Genomic DNA, 18587 nt, shown 5'->3' with positions numbered 1-18587 from the left:
GGGCATGCTGCTGAGATGTAGCAGGGCCCAGGGGAATCTAGGGGGACCTGGCTTCAGACTGGGGGAAGCTGTGGGAGCTTGTGGGGCACATTTAGCCTTTGGGGTTATGAGGTTATGGGGGGGGGGTCTTGCACGAAACCGGCTGTGAGGGGGCTGGCTGGAGGTGGCCCTTGACATGGGGAGAGTTGAGGAAGGAGCTGGCCCTGGGCAGGGAGGGGAAGGGGCTGGTGTGGGAGCATTTCTGGGGGCTGACAGTGGGGAGGGAGATTTGGGGTGCTGGGGAGGAGGGTCATTTGGGAGGGCGGGATGAGGTGTTGCGGGAACGGCTCTGTGGAGGGGTGGCTGTGGGGAAGGCTATGGGGAGAGGGGTGTGAAGGGTTGGGGGGACCGGCTCGGGGCCTGCAGGGATCTGTGTGTGAAGGGGGGGAACGGCGCTCGGGGTGCGGGCTGGGCTGCAGGGGAGGGATGGTGGAGCTGGCCCCGGGGCTGGGTTATTCTTTAACCTGTTGTTACGGGAAGGGCTGCCGCAACAGGGAGAAGCGRCTTTGGGGGCAGAGCGGGAGGCAAGCGTGTGTGGGGCTGGCCGAGGAGGAGGAGGCGGCTGGGCGGCTCTGTCCCTGCGGGCTGGCTCCCGGGCGGGCTTGGAGGGCTGGGGGTGGATCTGGGCTCGGGGGAGGCAGATCCCCCAGGCAGAGGAAGAGGGCTGCTCACACCTTTGAGATGAAGCTTGAACAAAGCAGAGGAAAGGGAATGTCTGACACACGTGGGTTTGAGGGTTCGCCCCTCCGAAGGGGATTTCCAGGCTGGCGTGAGGTGGGGTAGGATTTGTAGGGAATGGTTCAAGCGCTGTTGAAGTGACTGTTCCTGCTGGGACAAGGTGTCATCGTCAGCGCTCTTGGCTTCCTGGCTTGCAGTGTGCTTTTACCTAGGGTTCAGGACATGAGTTTGCAGTGTGATGGATCTGGTTGAGATTCCTGGGGAGCAGGGTTGTGAGGTTAGGCAGGGACTGTGGTCTCTCTGACACCCCTGCTCTGTCCCAGTCAGCTTGCTGGTATAAGCAGGATGTTAAATGACTGCTCTGTTGAAAAGAAAACACTGATCAGCTTTGTAAGCAGGTTAATAKGAGGTTTGGGACAGCTCTCCCAGATACTGGTTTCGAGGGTTATAATGCGAAGGCTSTAAGCTTATCTAGGACAGGTGTTTATCATCCTGGCTTTTTCCATGTGAATCTCCTGTAGTCTCTGGCTTCCAAATACACAGCTCTTTCCTCTTAAGTCAACTTGGGAATGCCCTAGCTGAGCTAGCAGTGACAGTCTTATTGGCAGGTGTTAATCCTACCTCATTACGTAGTAATGAAGAGATGTCARTGTTGTATGGTACAGCATACTCATAGGGAATATAGTCGCAGGAATAGGAATTAGAAAAGACCTAGTTTATTTCTATTGGCTGATAAAGGATTGTTCCCTTTTCCATAGAGCTCTGTCCTGTATTAAATCAGAGAGTTGGGCTTTCCTTAGAAAAAAAATCAAGTGAGCAGAGACAAAAAATTATCATTCAGAGGATAAATGGTGTCTTTGGATTAGACCTAAGAGGCACACTTGATCTTGCTTTGGAAGCCTTCAGCTCATCTTGAGGTAATTGCTCTATACTTTCTGAAATTTACTCCACATTTCCTAAGCAGTGTAGAGCTTTTTTTTTTCTTTAGTACCTCAGACATGCTCTGCAATTGATGAATGAGTTGGTACATGCATGGGCTCCTTCTGATGTTCCCTCAGAACTTCACCCAGTTCCTCATGCCATTTGCATAGGGAATGTGATGTCCAAAATATTATCTTTAAGTTTCTGATTTCRGTCCTTTTCCTGAAAAGTGCTCTGTTTGTTTTCCAGTTCAAAGAAGAGATTTCCAGGCGATTTAAAGCCAAACAGGATCAGCTGGTTCTGATCTTTGCGGGGAAGATCCTGAAGGATGGAGATACTTTGAATCAACATGGGATCAAAGATGGGCTGACTGTGCATTTGGTCATTAAGACTCCACAGAAGTAAGAAATAATTCCATGGTGGGGGGTGAGGGTAAACTGCTGATGTGATTAAATGATGGTGGAAGTGTTCTGCTTTAACTTGTGCCAGACTTGAGTGCTGGCATTGGGACATTTGTGAATCTGGTGATGGTGATCTGGCAGGAGAACTTTAGACCTGCCACTGCTTTGCCATGTAACTGTGGGGTTTATCACTTGGCCTGTCTTCTCCCTAGTTTTTGTACCTGTGTGAATTTGCACGTATCTGAGGGGGGGCAGTCTTCTCTAATGCAATTATCATATCTAGCTTGTGTGCTTTGAGTGTCTRTAACTTAGCACTCCTGCAAGAACCTATTTGAACTTAATACTGCCCTCCTTTTAATAAAGATGAGACCATTATCAGAAGTTGTGTTCTCACTGAGTTCATACCACGGTTCAAACCAATACCCAGTTGTTCTCTGTTAGTTCTTGCTGCAATCTAATCTTACACTCGTGCTGTCTTTCAGGTACTGTAAACTTTTGAAAGACATGCAATGCAAGGAGAACATTATCCAAAGGACAGAACAATGTCATTTCCTTGTGGTACTTGCAGAGAAACTATCGGTGCAGATGTCTAAGTCTGAATGCAAGGAAGTTCTGGCCATGTGACTACAGAAGTACAGCAGTGTGTTTGTTAGCTCAAATACAGCACTGTAGTCACACCCCTGTCTAGCTTCCAGTTCGGACACAACTCACTTGTGTCTGTCTGTGCCGTGTAGGTTGGCCTCAGAAAGGAATATAAGCATGACAGCACTGAAAAGATGCTGCAAGGCTAGGCTTTTTCCAAATGCTGTCAAATGGAGTGGTAGGCGTTAAAGGTTCTTGGGAATAGTTGCTGCATTTCAGATGTGGCCACGTCTTGTTGATTTTGAAATGCCCTTTGTAGCAATTTCTTGGGCTCCCTGCTGCAGCCTGATCGGGCTCCTGGTAAACTAACAACGCTGCATCTCTTTGTGCAGTTCTGCTGTCCCCTGGGAGAGCTGCCTTACAGCCTTAGTCAAGATTAGTGGGTTTCTTTCCTTTCTTTGTAAAAAGACAAGCATGTATATTATCAGCTTCTGTGGGAGGCCCCTTTACTGGATTCTGCATCTCCAGGTAGCCTGATAGGCTGATGCTGTTTACCAGTGTCTCCACAGCAAACTGCAGTACCTGTGAACCATTTCAAAAAGTAAATGAGAAAGCTGTCCTGGGTTGCTTGTTTTATTCCCTAATAGTCATTGATAAGTGCTTACCGAAGACATTACAGCCTTCTTCTGTGCTGACAAAAACCAAGTGACCTGTCTCCAGCTTTCCTCTTCCATTTTTTGTTCAGTTTCCTATTTGTTTTGTTTCTCCACGTGCCTTGCCTCCTTCTCAGTGGCTGCTGGCTTTCAGCAGCAGTCTGTTGAATCTGGAAAATGCATAGGGGCCTTCAGGTTAGTGGGTTTTGTTTTGTTTCTTTTTCTTGTCTTATTTTAAGAGTGAAAGAGGAAGAGGAAAGGGAATTAGAAATAGGAATCGTTCTTGGATTGGGGAAAAAATCAAATAGTTTTTTAGTTATTTGTTGGTAGCATTTTTTTTTTAATTTGAAGTAGGTAAAGTGAATTTTGTGGTCTAGTTTTATTTGAAAGCTCTTCAGCACTTACCCAGGATTGTCAGTGCAGTGACTGCAGATGCTTCAAAGTATCTTTAAATGTGTGGGTGTTGTTTTTTTTCCTTTTCTTTTTCTTTCTCCCCCTCACTCTTCCCCACCTCCCCAAGAGTCTTGGGGAGGAACTGTGATTTCAAAGTACTTGTTCAGGTATTAGGGCTAGTGCTGATAGTGTACTATTGCTACACTGGCTTATGGTACAATAACTGTACATATCAATTACAAGCAGCTTTCCCCAACTTGTGTTGGTAGGAAGGGGTCTACCAGATAAAGTGCAGCTAGAGCAAAGATGTGAGTTCATAGCCAAGCTGTCCAGAAACATTTTATAGCTTCATGGGACAGATGACATTACTTCCTTGTGCCTCAGTTTCCCTCTCTGTAGAATAAGGCTAATTCTTGTTTTGCCCCCCAGGAGYACTGATACTAGTAATCACTGCATGGAAGGAGTTGCAGAAAAGCAGTTTCTTGTTTACCTCCATGCAGTAGCCCTGCTGTARCCTCCTGTGGTTTCTGTGGGAGCAGCAGAAGGATTTTCCTGTTTGGAGCAAGCTCATTGCTCAAGGATATAGCTGAGGTAAATAGTTCAGTGCTATTCAAGGAAGAGCTAGATATAATTCAGACTAAGACCAGTCAAGCCACTTGGTGCAGGCCAGGATAAAATGTCACGGGCTGTTATGCATCAGATGGGAGGCAGATTCCAACAGATGGAAGGCTTCTGGAAGACACAGCTGTGAGTCCGTACAGACTGGAATGGCTGCTGCTGGGACGACAGGCTTGACAGGAGACTTTGGTGCGGGGCACGCAGTCCTGTGTCCCTTGCAGAGGACTCTGCTTAGCTTGCCTGAATCTCAGGAATTTAATGATTTCTTTGCAGGGTCCAAGATCCTACAGCTGCTGCTTCTGCCCCCACTGCTGCTTCTGCCCCCACTGCAACCCCTCCTTCTCCTGCTGCCCCATCTCAGCCTTCCACATCTAGCAGTGCCGGTTCTGACACAGGGAGCGGCAGCAGACGGAGCAGCGGGTCAGGGACGATGGCTGGTACTGGAGATGGAGCCCCTAACAGTGCTACATCCATCCTGTGTAAGTGACGGCTGGCTGATAGTCCTACCCAAAGGAAGAATTTCCTAGGATTATAGCAAGGAGCTGGGGTTCTTGGGCCCCTACAGTTGTCTCTGTTGCTTGCCGTGGACTTTGCATGAGTTGCTTCCTTTAGTGTGCCTCAATTTCCCTGCTAAGGGTAACACCAGATCCCTTTGTGAAGCACTTGTAAGCACATGTGTGGGATATCCTCCCTCAGAGCTGACTGCCACAGGAATGGRACACCCTTAGGTTAGCATGGATGCAGTGCAGCTCAGTTGATGCACTTGTCCTCTTTTTGCAGCTGTCGACAGTTACTGACTCACGCCTCTCTCCCTGTGTGTTGTTTCCTCTCCAGCTGGCTTTGGCGGCATCACTGGGCTGGGCAACCTTGGGATGGGCTCTGCCAACTTCATGGAGCTCCAACAGCAGATGCAGCGGCAGCTGATGTCCAACCCAGAGATGCTCTCTCAGATCATGGAGAACCCCTTGGTGCAGAACATGATGTCCAACCCTGACCTCATGAGACAGATGATCATGGCCAATCCTCAGATGCAGCAGCTCATGGAGCGAAATCCGGAGATAAGCCACATGCTGAATAACCCAGAGCTCATGAGGCAGGTGAGTCAGCAAACCAGGGGCCCAAGGCCTGTTTAAAACATATCCAGAAGCATCTTTGTGGACTAGCTTCAGTGTCTGTTCTGAAAAGGCTGTATGTAAATTCCAGATCCAGTAAATTTAGTGATCTTTCTTTTCCTTTCTGCTGTGAGCTCCCTGCAAACAGATGGTGGTCTTGAGTTATATGAATAGTCATTACTCAGCTCATGTGCTTGCAATCCATATCTCCCTTCCAGGACTGTTGAATCCATCATGTGTTGGGCAAAAAGGATGCTAGGATCTTCTAAGTGCACTGCATACAAGGCTACCATGTTCTGATTCAGGCATGGGAGCAAAAGCAGTTGTGGTGAAGTGAAGCCAGTGCAAAAGTTCTTTATTCCTCTGCTTCTGTTTGTAGATTGCTAAATGAAGACTACAGGGCTGCATGAACAATATTTTGCTGCAGATATCAATGGGGAGTGCTAGTCATAGGCTGGGATCCTTGAAGTTTCAATTTTGTCTGTGATCCTGGACCAGAGAGAGCCCATTCTCTAGCAAACTGACTATTTGTAAGATACCAGGCCTATTAGAAGGGGAGCATAAGGGAAGTCTGAGAGCCCACGTATTAAATAGCCAGTGACGGGACTCTGCCCTTTCCCCAGAAGGGCTTACCAGGACGTGTTTCCAGGTTTTTGCTCAGTGAGACTAGTTTGTCTGCTTCTCAGTTATGTTTCTTTGGATCGTGTCCATCATGCCCAAAATTCCAGACTTGCTGGACTAAACTGCAAATGATCTGTACTTGAACAGCTCTTCAGATCAGATCTGGATGTTCTTTGTGCAGAGGATACCCAACTGAAATCTGGAGATGGTGAATTACTTATTTTTCCTGAAACAGGAAGGATCCAATGTCTTCCACCTTCTCGGTTTTTGAATGCACTCCATCTACTTTGAGTGGGAACATATGGGTGTTAAATGTTTGGATGTCCTGATACTGCTTAGAAATGAAACAATCTCATCCAGCTGAAATGAGGTTGTAAAGGAAGAAAGCTTAGCAAGGATGGGAGGAGCCAGGATCGCTGGGCTCTCTTTGCTTGGATAAATGATCTCTCTGCTCTCCGGCTGCGAAACGGGTTTAATTATACTCTTTCTTCTGGGAGCTGAGATTTAACTCTTTCAGTACTTGACTAATAGATCAGCAGAAGAATATCACTGGGCTGCTAACCAGTCTCTCTATCCACTCCAGTCTTCCACAGTGTGTGTAGACTTAAACTTTCCACATTTTCCTCCTCCTCCTCCTCCTCCTCCCAGACAATGGAATTGGCTCGTAACCCTGCCATGATGCAAGAAATGATGCGGAACCAGGACCGTGCTTTGAGCAACCTTGAGAGCATTCCAGGAGGATACAACGCCCTGCGCCGGATGTATACGGACATTCAGGAGCCCATGTTTAGCGCAGCCAGGGAGCAGGTAGGGCTGCAGCCCCTAAGTGGGGCCRAGTGGTGTGCTGAGAATGGACAGGGTATCTTTCCCTGCCCCCACGTGCAGGGCCTGCCTTCTCAAATCAGCACTGTCGATCGCCTCCCTCTCTAGATTATAGGTGCAGCTGTTAGCAGGAGAGTGTTGTGCTGCACCAGTCGTTTGTTTTTATTACAAGGTTTGGTGTATCTGAACAGACCTGCCCTCACTCCTTTTGGTCTCCAGGCAGGCTGGATGCCAGCCATCTCTGGTCTGAAAGCCCCATAGCTTCGTTAGCACAGCCCTCTACTCTCGGCAGGGCTTACTGTATTAGCTCAAGCCTGACGCCTTTGGATTGGAGCTGGCTGGAATCCAGCTGGCTTGGAGCACAGGAGGAGCGAGTGCAGGTCTGTCTGCAAAAGGCTGTGCAGACATACTCCAGTCTAGCATTACCTACTGGTATGTCCGGGTGCTGATTTTACATGGATATTTTGAAGCCCTGTACTTGGGAGCCAGATTTAGGGCTGTGGCCATTTCTTGAGCCTGGTCTTTTTCTGAATGTGGTGTGTTGCGGATTACAAATTTCTCAGGAGGCAAATTATGGCATGTGTTTAGCAAATTCTGGACCTGGATGAATGGGGTAGGCTGTTCTTCAGTATCAGACTAACCCCAACGCTGCATCAGCTCTCTTTTAGGGCTGACTGATTAAGGTTGTTTCTTTTTTTCCTTTTTCTCTAGTTTGGCAACAATCCATTCTCTTCCTTGGCGGGGAATTCTGACAGCTCAAGCTCTCAGCCTTTGCGGACGGAAAACAGAGAGCCGTTACCTAACCCCTGGAGCCCCACACCCCCTGCTTCCCAAAGCCAGGCACCCAACAGTGAAGGGAGCACTGGCTCAGCAACTACCCAAAGCACACCGACTGTATCCAACCCTTTTGGGCTGAATGCTGCTAGCATTGGGGCTGGTATGTAAGCAAGAGAGGAACAGAGGGAACTACTGACTGAACAGATCACCTAGACTTCCTTGGAGGGAGGTTCCCTCTGGCACTTGAATGCTTGTGATGATGAATGATCTCAGCCCTATTGAGAGTGAAAATGGATTATTCATTGTGTGCCCATCTGAGGGTTAGTTTGGGAACTCAGTGATGTCCCTGCAGCCCTTAAGAGCGTAGGAGGTGGCAAGCAAAGAAGCACAGCTGTTCACAGCTGTATTTGCTGTTGGCCAGTAAAGGCACTGCTGTTCTATGTCGTGTTGCATTTCAGGCGCTGCAGCAGTGCTCAGGCTTGTAAGGGGTTTTCCTTTGTCTTCTCTTCCCTTACCCTTGCAGGCATGTTTAACAGCCCAGAGATGCAAGGACTCCTGCAGCAGATTTCCGAAAACCCTCAGCTGATGCAGAACATGATCTCTGCCCCTTATATGCGGAGCATGATGCAAACTCTTGCCCAGAACCCAGACTTTGCAGCACAGGTAAAAGTGTTGCAGCATGTCTGCTATCATCAGACCTTGAGCACGACACCTGTGAGACCAGTCTGCTCATAGCTGGAGAGGTTMCTCTTTGCAGGAAGCTAAGAGCTGAGTGTAAAGGCAGTTCTGTTGTATCTCTTGATAGCTTGAAGCCAACCATAGTACTGAGTCCTAAGGCTTCAGAAGTTCTCTGTGTCTTAGCAGATCCCCAGACTAAAGAAGGCGACTTTCRAAGAGCTGTGGGAATGGCCCTCCTCTTTGCCTGTGGGCAGTAGCCCCTGTTCAGCACTGTTGCCAGGGATTGAGCTGTCTTATTTCAGCCCCTGTTTACAGGGAAGGATGTTGAAATCCCAGGGAGGGAGTCATGGGCACGTGCGACTTGCTGTTTGTGGTCTGGTTGCATAGGATGTAACAGCCAATGGCAGCAACCTTCTGACCCTACCTACATGTGCTGTCTCTTGCTAGATCATGGTAAATGTCCCCCTCTTTGCTGGGAATCCACAGCTTCAGGAACAGCTACGCCTTCAGCTCCCTGTCTTCCTGCAGCAGGTAAAGGCCCCTGTCCGGCCCTTTGCTGCTCTCAGCCCCTGAGCTCTTTTATCTTCTCTACGAAGGGGAGCATCTTGGCTGCATAGTCAAGTGGGCTAGGAAGTGTGTGGGTCTGGGTGGTTTGGGCTGTGGAAGAAAGGGGTTTTCACAGGGGAGAGAGAAAGCAAGAGCTTATTTAGAGAAGGCAATTTAAATTACCTAAAGGTGAACTTTAAATTAGACTAGTTAAGCTGCATGAAACCCCAGTGTGGACAGCCTCTCCCTGTAATGCATTTACAAAAATTAAGACAGCTAATTGTGCTTGAGCAGCTGCTTCACTCAAGTAAATCAAATAAAATCGCTCCAATTCTGAAGATGTGTGTCCCCAGTTCTAATATGATTCACCTAGTTAATCTAAGAAACCTGATCTAAACTTTGTTCAAGTACCTCTGTGTAGATGAGCCCTTTTGCTTTYATTCCCAGATGCAGAACCCAGACTCCCTCTCCATTCTCACGAATCCCCGCGCCATGCAGGCGCTCCTCCAGATCCAGCAGGGACTCCAGACACTGCAAACGGAGGCCCCAGGACTAGTGCCAAGGTAATAAGTGCTTTAGAGTGGGTTTCTGCAGGCAGAGCTGACATGCTTGGTACCAGAAGGCAGACTAGCTTTTGATTCACAGAGAAGCTCTGTCCTGGGAATTTGTGTGTGTGCCTGCAGGCCTTTGAGCTCTAATTAGCACTTTCTGCTTGTTTGTACTTAGTGCAGGAAGTCCTTGACCCTTTCTTTCTGCAAAAAAAAAAGATTTGGGAAATGTTCGGTCCCTCCYGTCATCTTTTGTCTGTGGTATTCAGTGTCGCCTAACTCAAGAATTTTATCTCTGGGGAGAAGTACAAGATGGAGAGCTACAAGGCTGGGTGGGTGTGTTAGGGCAAACTGGTCTGCCAGCGGTCTTCAGGCCTTCTGGTCTCTGACAGTGTGAGTCACGTTCAGACTTTGCAGTTCTTYTCAGACCTGTGCCTCTGTTAGGATTGCTTACTCCCAGCACTGTGTGTGACTGGGGTACAAATGCAGCCGGTTTGGTTTACAAAGCTGTCCTGTAGCGAGGGGCTTGGCGAGGGCCGGCTTGGCAGAGGCTGCCGGTTACCCGCGCTGTGTAACTCTCACAAGATAGGTTACATCCAGAAGTGCCTGCTCGCCTCTAAGCACACCCTGCTTTTCTCTGCAGCCTTGGTTCCTTCGGCATGCCTCGAATGCCCCCGTCCTCTACAGGAGGAAGCACAATCCCGGAGAACCCCGTTCCCTCTGCGTCGACGCCGGCCAGTGCCTCTCCAGCTGGGGGTGGTAACCCTCAACAGCAGCTCATGCAGCAGATGATCCAGCTGCTGGCTGGAGGAAGCTCTCAAGTATGTAATGCCTGGCTGCATGCTGATGTGCTCCTGGGGGCATCTCTGGGGTGAACTGGAGGCTTTTCTGATCACACCCTGCTCTAGGATTGCAGGTCCTCAACAGGTTTTTCTTGGCCATAGTGCTTTCTGCTAAATTTACTTGGTTTGGTGTCTCAGGTTGGCTGGCTCTTTGGGGACAGAGCAYGCTTTTGCACGGACTTGAAGCTAAGTTACAGGGACAAATCAAGAGCCAGGGATCCTCCTCCCAGCTCTGCTGTTGCCTTAAATACTGAATTTGGGCTAGTGCTGTGTGGAGKGGCTGCTCTGCCCAAGTGCATGGGAACTTGGAGTGGGGGTCACATCACTAAGTGAACTTGGAGGGTTTCAGTATTTAAGTTATTTGGGGTCCCTGCTCAGTCACCGTTGCTGGCCCTGTACATACTGCATGTGATCTCTGCTGCCCGAATCTCGGGTATTTATGTCATTTTCCTTTTACAGGYGCAGAGTCCTGAAGTGCGATTCCAACAACAGCTGGAGCAGCTGAACGCCATGGGCTTCATTAACCGTGAGGCCAACCTCCAGGCGCTTATTGCCACTGGTGGAGACATCAATGCAGCTATTGAGAGACTGCTGGGCTCCCAGCCTTCCTAAACTCTTGTCATGCTGCCCCACAGACGTCAGCACACGCATCCATACACATGCACAGGGGGACCTTTCGAGAAAGCCCACCATCATTTTCATATCTGACAGCTGTCCATGTATTTAAAACAAAAAGATACAGCTTAACCCCTGACCTTCCTACTAAGTTAAGATTTCATGTTGAAATGCTCTTTAACTGGCTTGTATGTGGATTCCAGTTCTCATCGTGGCCACAGAGACTTCAGATGTGTATTTTTTCCTAAATATGCCCTCTGTCTCAGACACTCTTCTTCTCTCTAGATGGTAGAGGCGATACTTCTAGTTACTTACCTGAATGATTGTGTTTTGAGTAGCTTGATTTTAACTGTACATGATTCCCTCCCCTAGACTTYGTTCAAGGCAAATATTTAAAATTTAAGCCAAGTTGGTTTTGGTTACTTCTCCGAGCATCTTATTGGGAATGGATCAAAAGAAAAATTGAAGTGACTTGGAAATTTCTGATGTACTTTGTCTTAATATTCCGTTGAATGAGCCCAGCCTGTGTCCCTTGCACACAGGTGTGTGTCCAATCTCCTGGTAAAGGGTTGATGCGCATGAAAAATACATTTGAATTATGGCCTTTTTATGCTGTGRGAATGATGTAGGAGCCTAGATGCCTTTAGGGATCAGGCTTGCTGTTCTTGAGCCCAAGGTTGAAAGTGCTGTGCGGAAGAAACAGTTTGAAAGAGGTCTTTCTGCACAAGCAATCCAGTTTCCATGCAGTGGTRTCAGAGGTTTGACTGTTGTGCTCAGCAGACTCATTTATGGAAGTGTAAAAGCAAAAGGAAATGGAAAAATAAGTTAACAGATCTTTTTTTCTCCACTGGAAAATGTTGAAGTTTTCATGTTCTTCCCAGTTTAGACCCATTATCAATCTCTCTTCACCTCTCCTCCATACCATTTTGATGTGTTTGAATGTCACTACTCTCCGAGAACCCTTCTCAAGGACCAGCAGGGTGATATTTTCCCAAGAGCCTCCATGGCTGTGTAATTTGCATACCATTTTTATCAAAGAAAAATAAATGCGCACAACCATCCGTCTTCCTGCGCTCCATGTATCTTCCTTGATTGCTGCATTTGAGCTGATTGAGTTCCCCTAGTTACTTGTGATTAACTTGTCTTGTCCCATTTCCCCCCCCACCACTACCCGATTTCCTCTTGTAGATAATGTGGGGTGTTGGGCAACCTTCTGCCCACCTTTTTGGGCTTCCTTCCTTTTTGTGTCCGGAAACCTTTCTGACACTTAGAAATGCTGCTGAGGGCTTGCCCAAAATGTGGCACTAAGCATGCCTGTCTAGCAGCTTCCTTTGCATTAAGGACTTTCAAGTGTGTGTAGGATGAACTAAGACAGGGTGACTGCTGGTGCTCCTGTGCTAACAGCTGCTTGTGGAAAGTGGATTTGACCACTGCTTTTCTTTAGTCAGCATGGCACTTGTCATTAGCTGGGGTTGATATTCTGTGATTTTATTTTCCTTGGTAGGAGAATATGGAGAAGTGAGAGGGAATGGGAGAGATCCCAGGGCTTTCTGTATTCCTGTAAAACCCATTGCACTCACCTTGCTTCTGAACTGGAGATGGCATCTATGAATATTCTGTGTTGTTGTCTTGGAAAGTGTAGGAGGAACAGCGGTTGGTTGAGAATATGTGTGAGGAGGGAGAGTGTGGGCTGGAAATTCTCCTTGTGTAATGTGCATCACAACAACTTTTTTGAGATGGGGATTTAGAAGGCCTRAGTTCAATCTTGTCTGCCTTGAAGGCTATGGACGTGTATATGAGGTTTTTTTTGCAACCCCTCCCCAAGCATGTAAAGCGTTTGCAGAGAGTTGTGAAAGGATGGGATGTCACTGGAGTTTCTGATCAGACTAGTGGGGGTTAGAGCTCTTTCCTGATGCTGCTAATCAGCCCCTTTGTAGCTAAATTTGGGTAATCTGAGTAAATAGTGATCTCTTAGATCTGCAGGACATCCTCTGTCTGCAGTGAGCTCCGACTGTTTTTGCAGAAGCTGTTTCTGCATGCAAGCCAGCTCTTGCAAAGAATGTGCTCGCAGGAGTTGAGGACAGCGGATGGGGTAACCAGGTAAGCAAAAGGGAGAAGAGGCAGCGAAAGGGAGAAGAGGCAGCTGGAAGGAGAGTTGGTGCTGAGGATCGCAGGGAGTGGCGACTGTGTAACCAGTTGCAAGACCCACCTTTGTGATAGTGCTGTGCTCTGCATTTGAACCTCTTTCCAAAGCAAAAGAAGCCCAAAATTCATGAGGAAAAGACGCCCTTTTATCTCACTATCTAACCTGTGAAAGTGGCCTGCAGGGGTAGGAATTGTCCTCTAAAAATCCAGCTGTGGTGCTGGCATGAGGCCGATGAACGGACTACGTGTGTGACTTCTTCACTGCTAAATTCTTTGGTACAGCCGGCTGGCCTGTTCCCTTCTCTGCTTGAACTCAAAGCCCCGTGAYTGCAGGTTGTCATAGCCCTTTCAGCTCCCTCCCCAATGTCACCAAGCGTCAGCTCGGTGCAGGCTCTGTCTCGGCGTGGACCTGCAGGTTGAGCAGAGTTGAAGGGTGATGCTGAAGCGATGGTGTTTACTCGCAGCTTCCTCYGTTGCTGCGGGTCTCTGCTGCCTCGGCTTATCCCTGCCTAACCTCGGAGAGGGGCTGGAACTGAGCTGTGCAGAAGCCCTTTGGTTTGTGCCTGGGAGTAAAACCAGCTAGAATAACCTGCACGGTGGAGGGCTGAAAGTGTTGGCAAGGTGCTATGAATTATTGAGGAGAAATAATATGTTTCATGTAGAAATACTTGCAAAGTTGTTTTTTTTTTTTTTTTTTCCAGAGAGCTCTGGACCCTGGTGAGCCTGCGGAAGCTGTTCTTGAATAAGTGCTTCCTGCAGCAGGGGGTAACGATCATCATCTATCTGGGGTAGAAGAGAGGAGGAGGAAGGGCTCGGTCTTCCCAGGCTGTTCAGTGTGCAGTGTCTCTGTTCATTTAAGCAGGAAAGCATATTTCTCTTGTCTCCCCATGTCTGCAGCGCCTGCTCTAGTGCTGGTTTGAGATCRTTCCTCACCTGCTGCCAGCCCACCAGCCAAGGTGCTAAAATAAAGATAACGGGGCAGCCTGCTATCTCGGTGTGCAGCCTCTGTTTGCACCTGATGTTCATCTACCAGCTCTCTGGCTTCCTCCGGGTAATCTGGCAACGCTGCCGCCCTCCACGCTCTCCGCCTCGCTGCTCGGGGGTGCCCCRCTTCGCTTGTTCGGAGCAGCCTGCCTCCAGCACGGCCGGGTCTGTGTTCCCGGCTTTGCAGCTGGGGCTGGAGCCGCGCGGAGGGGAGCAGCCGCTGCCGGGAAGGGGAAGAGTTCAGGGAAACGCTGCCTCGGCCCCCGCGGACCTTGCAGCGTTAATGCCCCCAAGGTTGTTTGGAGCGCTTGCTTCCTTGGTGGGTTTTGCAGGCTCTTCCCYGTAGCTGCCTTAACAGAAGCTCTGGTCCTTCCCCCCCTCCTTGGGGAGCAGGAAAACATCCCGCTCTGCCTGTCCCCACTGCAGTCGGGCTTCGGTCAGGTGGGCTGGGGCGGGCAGGGAGACCCCTGGGGCGATGCCACTGCGGGTGCTTTTGCTTTTAATAAATTTGACCTGGCAGAATGAATTCGGGTGAGTTTGTTGCCTTTCCTTTGGGTGCGTCCGACCCGGTCCCGTTCGTCGGAAATGTGAGTTATGGTCCCGGGGGTCCGGGCCCTTGCAGACCCGCTCTCGCCGGCAGCCCGGCGCTGGCTGACCYTTGGTCGGCCGAGGCCTGCGAGGAAGAGGCGGCTCTGAATGCTGGCGAGAAAGGAGCTTTTCAGCGAAACCTTAAGCCCCTCGAGAGCTTTCCCTAATCCTCAGTAATGTGCTATTCAAAAGCCCCCTTTTAGATGAACAGTTGCACTTTCTAACGGTTTCATCTCCCTTTCCCAGAGGACCTGCCCAAAGTTGTTTCTTACTGACTGTTTCCTCTCGCTTTTCTCTGGTAAACAGAATTAATTCCTTTAAAATATAATGGAAGGAGCAATTTCCTCAGCAGGTAGTGATGAATCCACCTGACTGACTGGGAGAGATTCCTGCTATAAGGGACTTGCTTGCACTTTATTCCCCATGCTGCTCCCCCGATACCCGAGTGTAATGCTTTGATCCTTGTAACCAGACCTCTAAGTGTAGAGGRGAGAGATGTTGCAGAAAACACGCATTTAAATGACCTTCAAGAAAAYGTTATTTTATTACTAAAGACTCTGCTGCAAGTGCCTGGCCGTTAACACAGGCTCAGTCCCTGCGTCCCCTCAGCCGCCACGCTGGTGCCTGGGCTGGAGTGAATTGCCCTGATTTTGCTGGTGCTAGTTCAAAATAACTCCGTTAAAGTTAATAACTTCTGAACGAGCTGTGAGGGAGGGGGAATAGGGTCGATGGGGAAAGCTCCCGGGAGTTAGGAGATCGCGGGGTGGGGATGGCTTGGCAGGGGGGGTATGTACACACGTGCACACGTGTGTGTGTTGGGTTGGACTGCTGGAGCATCCTCCGTGCTCGGCCCTGGGAGGAGTAAGGAGACGCTGGGCTGAGCCCAGGCTGAATTACACATCGCAGACCTGCCAGCGTTGCGATTCAGCCTGYGTTAATGCTGCTCTGAGATTATTTTTGGAATTCTGTAACACCTGGATGTTCTCTTGCTCCCCACAGCTGCCCCCAGGCAGCGTTTCCCGGGGCTGCAGGCCCTCGGACGTGCTTGCCGCGGCGTCCCGGGAGGCTGGCAGCCTCGGAGGCAGGTCCTGGGGCAGTGAGGAGACYGGGATTTGTTGTTTGCTTCCCTTGACGCCAAAAACAACAAAATCACGAGTCTTCCAGATCGACCCAGGAGCGAGGAGAGCCGTCGGCCAGGGAGCTGCACGGGAGGTACCTGGTGGGAGAGAAACGGAGGGCGGGAGCCGGGGCGCCCGCGGGCAGGTTGCGCCCCGCTCCCGTCCCGGCGGGGGGCAGCTCCTTCTGGAGCCACTCGCGTCCCCGGCCCGCTCCGCTCCGGGTCCGTGTTCGGACCCCCCCCTCGCCGCTCTCGTTGCGGAGCCGGGAGGACGGCGCCGCCGTCGCCTGCCCGGAGCCCTTGGCCTCTTCCCGTTGCTGAGGCAACAGCTGCGGGAAAACAGGCTCCTCCGGAGCTTGATCCCCCCCCCCGAGCTTTGCAAGCAGAGAGACGCCGAGTCCGGTCCCCGTGGGAAGCGATGCGGGATGGCCGTTTCGGGGAGCATCGTCGCCGGGACGCCGGGGTCCGGCTCCTGCGCGCGTTCTCCAGAGTGCCGTGCCGTGGCGGTGCCCCGGGAGCGCCCGGCACGCTCTGCCTCCTCCAGCGGGGACTCGGCTCCTCCGCGAAGGTTACGGCGGCTTTTTTCATCCTGGCGGACAGAGCAGATGGCAGTGAAATATGGAGCAGTCAAGGCCGCTGCCCCCACGGATTCGGCGCCGGAGATAAGAGCAGGCGCTCGCTGGGAGTGGGGCGGCCACAAGAACTGGTCTTGTGCCGCTCCCTGGGAGCGTTTTGCCGTTTGTCGGGGGRCAAAATGCCGTGGGTGCCCTCGGCAGCAGCGCGAGGGATGGAGCGAGCTCCCGCGAGCCGTGGGTCACCCCCTTCCCCCTTTTGCAAGCAGAGCAGCGATGCAAACTCAACTTGCTGCAGCTCCGGGTTCCTCGCGCCTGGCTGGAGCGCAGCGCAGAGAGCCGGGGCCCCGCGACCGAGCCTTTTGGGTGTGCAMGCCCACGTGCACGCACAAATGCACGCACACACGGGCACGCACGTGTGCTAGYGCATCCTCCTCCCGCTTTAGGAAGCCCGGCTTTGCGGATGCCCTGCATTACAGGCGTGTGTGCGAGTGTGTGCAACCCGGGTGCATTGCCCAGCTCCGTGCACTGTCCCGTGGGTGGACAGACAGACGGGCTGCCCACGAGACTGGCCACCCATGATGCTGCCAAGCTTCTTGCTGCCACTTACCCCTTTCCTCTCTGTCCACCTGGCGCTGGGAGCCCCGCAGCATCCACAGGGCTGAACCCCCTGGAAAAGGAGGTGGCATGTCCAGGCGCCCAGAGGCGGGCACTGCACCCCGGGGTGCCGCCCGCTCTGAGGGAGCCGAGCGGCTGCGAGAGGCTGGGCAGCCGGAGGGGAGTCTTATAGCGAGGCTGCCGGGGGAATAGGCTGGCCTTGGTGACAGCTTTGAGTGGCAGCCTGGGGACGGGGCTGGACGCCGCTCAGGGGAGGGCACGTGGCAGTGTGCTTGTGCCACCGAGGCCACTAAGGCTTTCGGGGACGTGCCRGTGAGGCCAGGGTCCGGAGGCCTCCTGCTGGGACAGGGGTCTGTAAGAAGAGATGTTAGTGCAGAACTAAAAGGTGCAGCTGGAAGCAGAGGCCAGGGTTTGGCTCGCGCAAGCGAGTGCGGGGACTGCAACTCCGCAGAGCTGGAGCGCTGCCGTGCACTGATTTGCACCAGTTAAGGGCACTTGCCCCAAGGCTCTGCCTTTGGGCGCCTTGTGCAGTTACAGCCCTCGCAGCAGCTCAGCATTCGGCCCCAACCCGCAGCTCCTGGGAAAAACAAACAGCTTCAGGCTGCCAGGGCCAAGCGCTGTGCAATGGTTTCCACAGTAACAGCGAGCTGGTGGCAAGGTCTGCCTGTGTCCTGCACGCACACAACCTTCTGGACATGGCAGCCCCTCGCATGCACATGCTGCATGGAGCAGCAGTGGTATGCGTGCAAAACATGCTGCCAGCAGCAGCTGTGCGTGGTGTGCAATTGCGGAGGAAGCAGTTGGTGTGTGCATGCGATGAGCAGATAACAGTATGTGCGTGTAATGCAGGGCTGGCAGTGTGTGTGCAATGCAACGCACAGCAGGCGCTGTGTGCGTTTGTGTAATGCCCAGCTAGGAGCACGTGCACGGTGCTGCGGTAGTGCCAGGTGGCAGCGTGCGGGTGTGCACAAAGCAACACCCAGCTGGCAGCATGTCTGCACAACGCAACACCTAGCCAGCAGCATGTGGGTGCGTGCAATGCAATGTATTGCCCAGCTGGCACTTCGTGTGCGTCTGTGCAATACGCAATTGCCAGCGTGTGTGCAATGCCTTGCTTTGCATGTGCACAACTGTGCGCACGGCTAGCAGTGCACAGGCCCAGTGTGAAGCATGGGGCGGCGTGCGCGTGCACACGAGGCACAGCCAGCAGGCTGCACGCCTGCATGCTCTGCAGAGCTGGCAGTGTGTGTACGTGTGCAATGCCGCGCATAGCTGGCTGAGTACGTGTGTGTTTACACAGCGCGCAGCGTGTGCGTGTCCGTGCACAGTGCAGCGCGCAGCAGCGTGGGGGCCCAGTGCAAAACACAGGTGTGTGAGTGTGCGTGTGCAATGCCACGCACAGCTGGCTGCAGGCGTGTGCGCAAGCACTGCACCTCTAGCAGGGGGTGTGCACCCCACGCACCCCTCCGCGTGGGTCCGCACCCGCGCGGAGCGCGGCACAGCGCGGCCGCTCCCCGCCACTCTGCGCATGCGCGGGGTTCCGCCCCCAACCTCCCCCGCCTTAGCTCCGCCCCCGCCTTAGCTCCGCCCCCGCCTTAGCTCCGCCCCCTCCCATGTGCGCGTGCGCAGGGCCCCGCCCCGCTGCGTGTGCGCCTGCGCAGTGCCGCCGCCGCTGGCGGCACGTGGTGGTTGCCGGGAACGAGCGGCGGCCCCGGCC

At 51.8% G+C, this 18587-nt stretch overlaps 2 protein-coding genes across 2 annotated transcripts in view; both read left to right on the top strand.

The window, feature by feature from the left end:
- Positions 1 to 1062: 1062 nt before the first annotated feature.
- On the top strand, positions 1063 to 11911 carry UBQLN4 (ubiquilin 4). The gene is made up of 11 exons (XM_085318860.1): positions 1063 to 1107; positions 1888 to 2039; positions 4559 to 4764; positions 5120 to 5382; positions 6667 to 6825; positions 7552 to 7777; positions 8141 to 8280; positions 8743 to 8826; positions 9289 to 9404; positions 10033 to 10210; positions 10691 to 11911. Exons 1-11 carry the CDS (start codon positions 1063 to 1065, stop codon positions 10841 to 10843), a joined length of 1722 nt encoding a protein of 573 aa, XP_085174986.1. The 3' UTR covers positions 10844 to 11911.
- Positions 11912 to 16098: 4187 nt separating this feature from the next.
- The window catches only part of LOC146587880 (uncharacterized), a 5118-nt gene continuing 2629 nt past the window's right edge, over positions 16099 to 18587 (top strand). Inside the window, exon 1 of the mRNA XM_085318859.1 lies at positions 16099 to 16170. Coding sequence (XP_085174985.1) covers positions 16099 to 16170 — 72 coding nt within the window. The remainder of the gene's footprint in view (positions 16171 to 18587) is intronic.

Source organism: Rhea americana, unplaced genomic scaffold, assembly GCF_003343005.1.
Source record: "Rhea americana isolate MKP2758 unplaced genomic scaffold, rheAme1 scaffold_557, whole genome shotgun sequence".
NCBI lineage: Eukaryota > Metazoa > Chordata > Aves > Rheiformes > Rheidae > Rhea > Rhea americana.
Note: the sequence above shows the minus strand (reverse complement) of the source record. Positions and strands in the feature narration are given on the sequence as shown.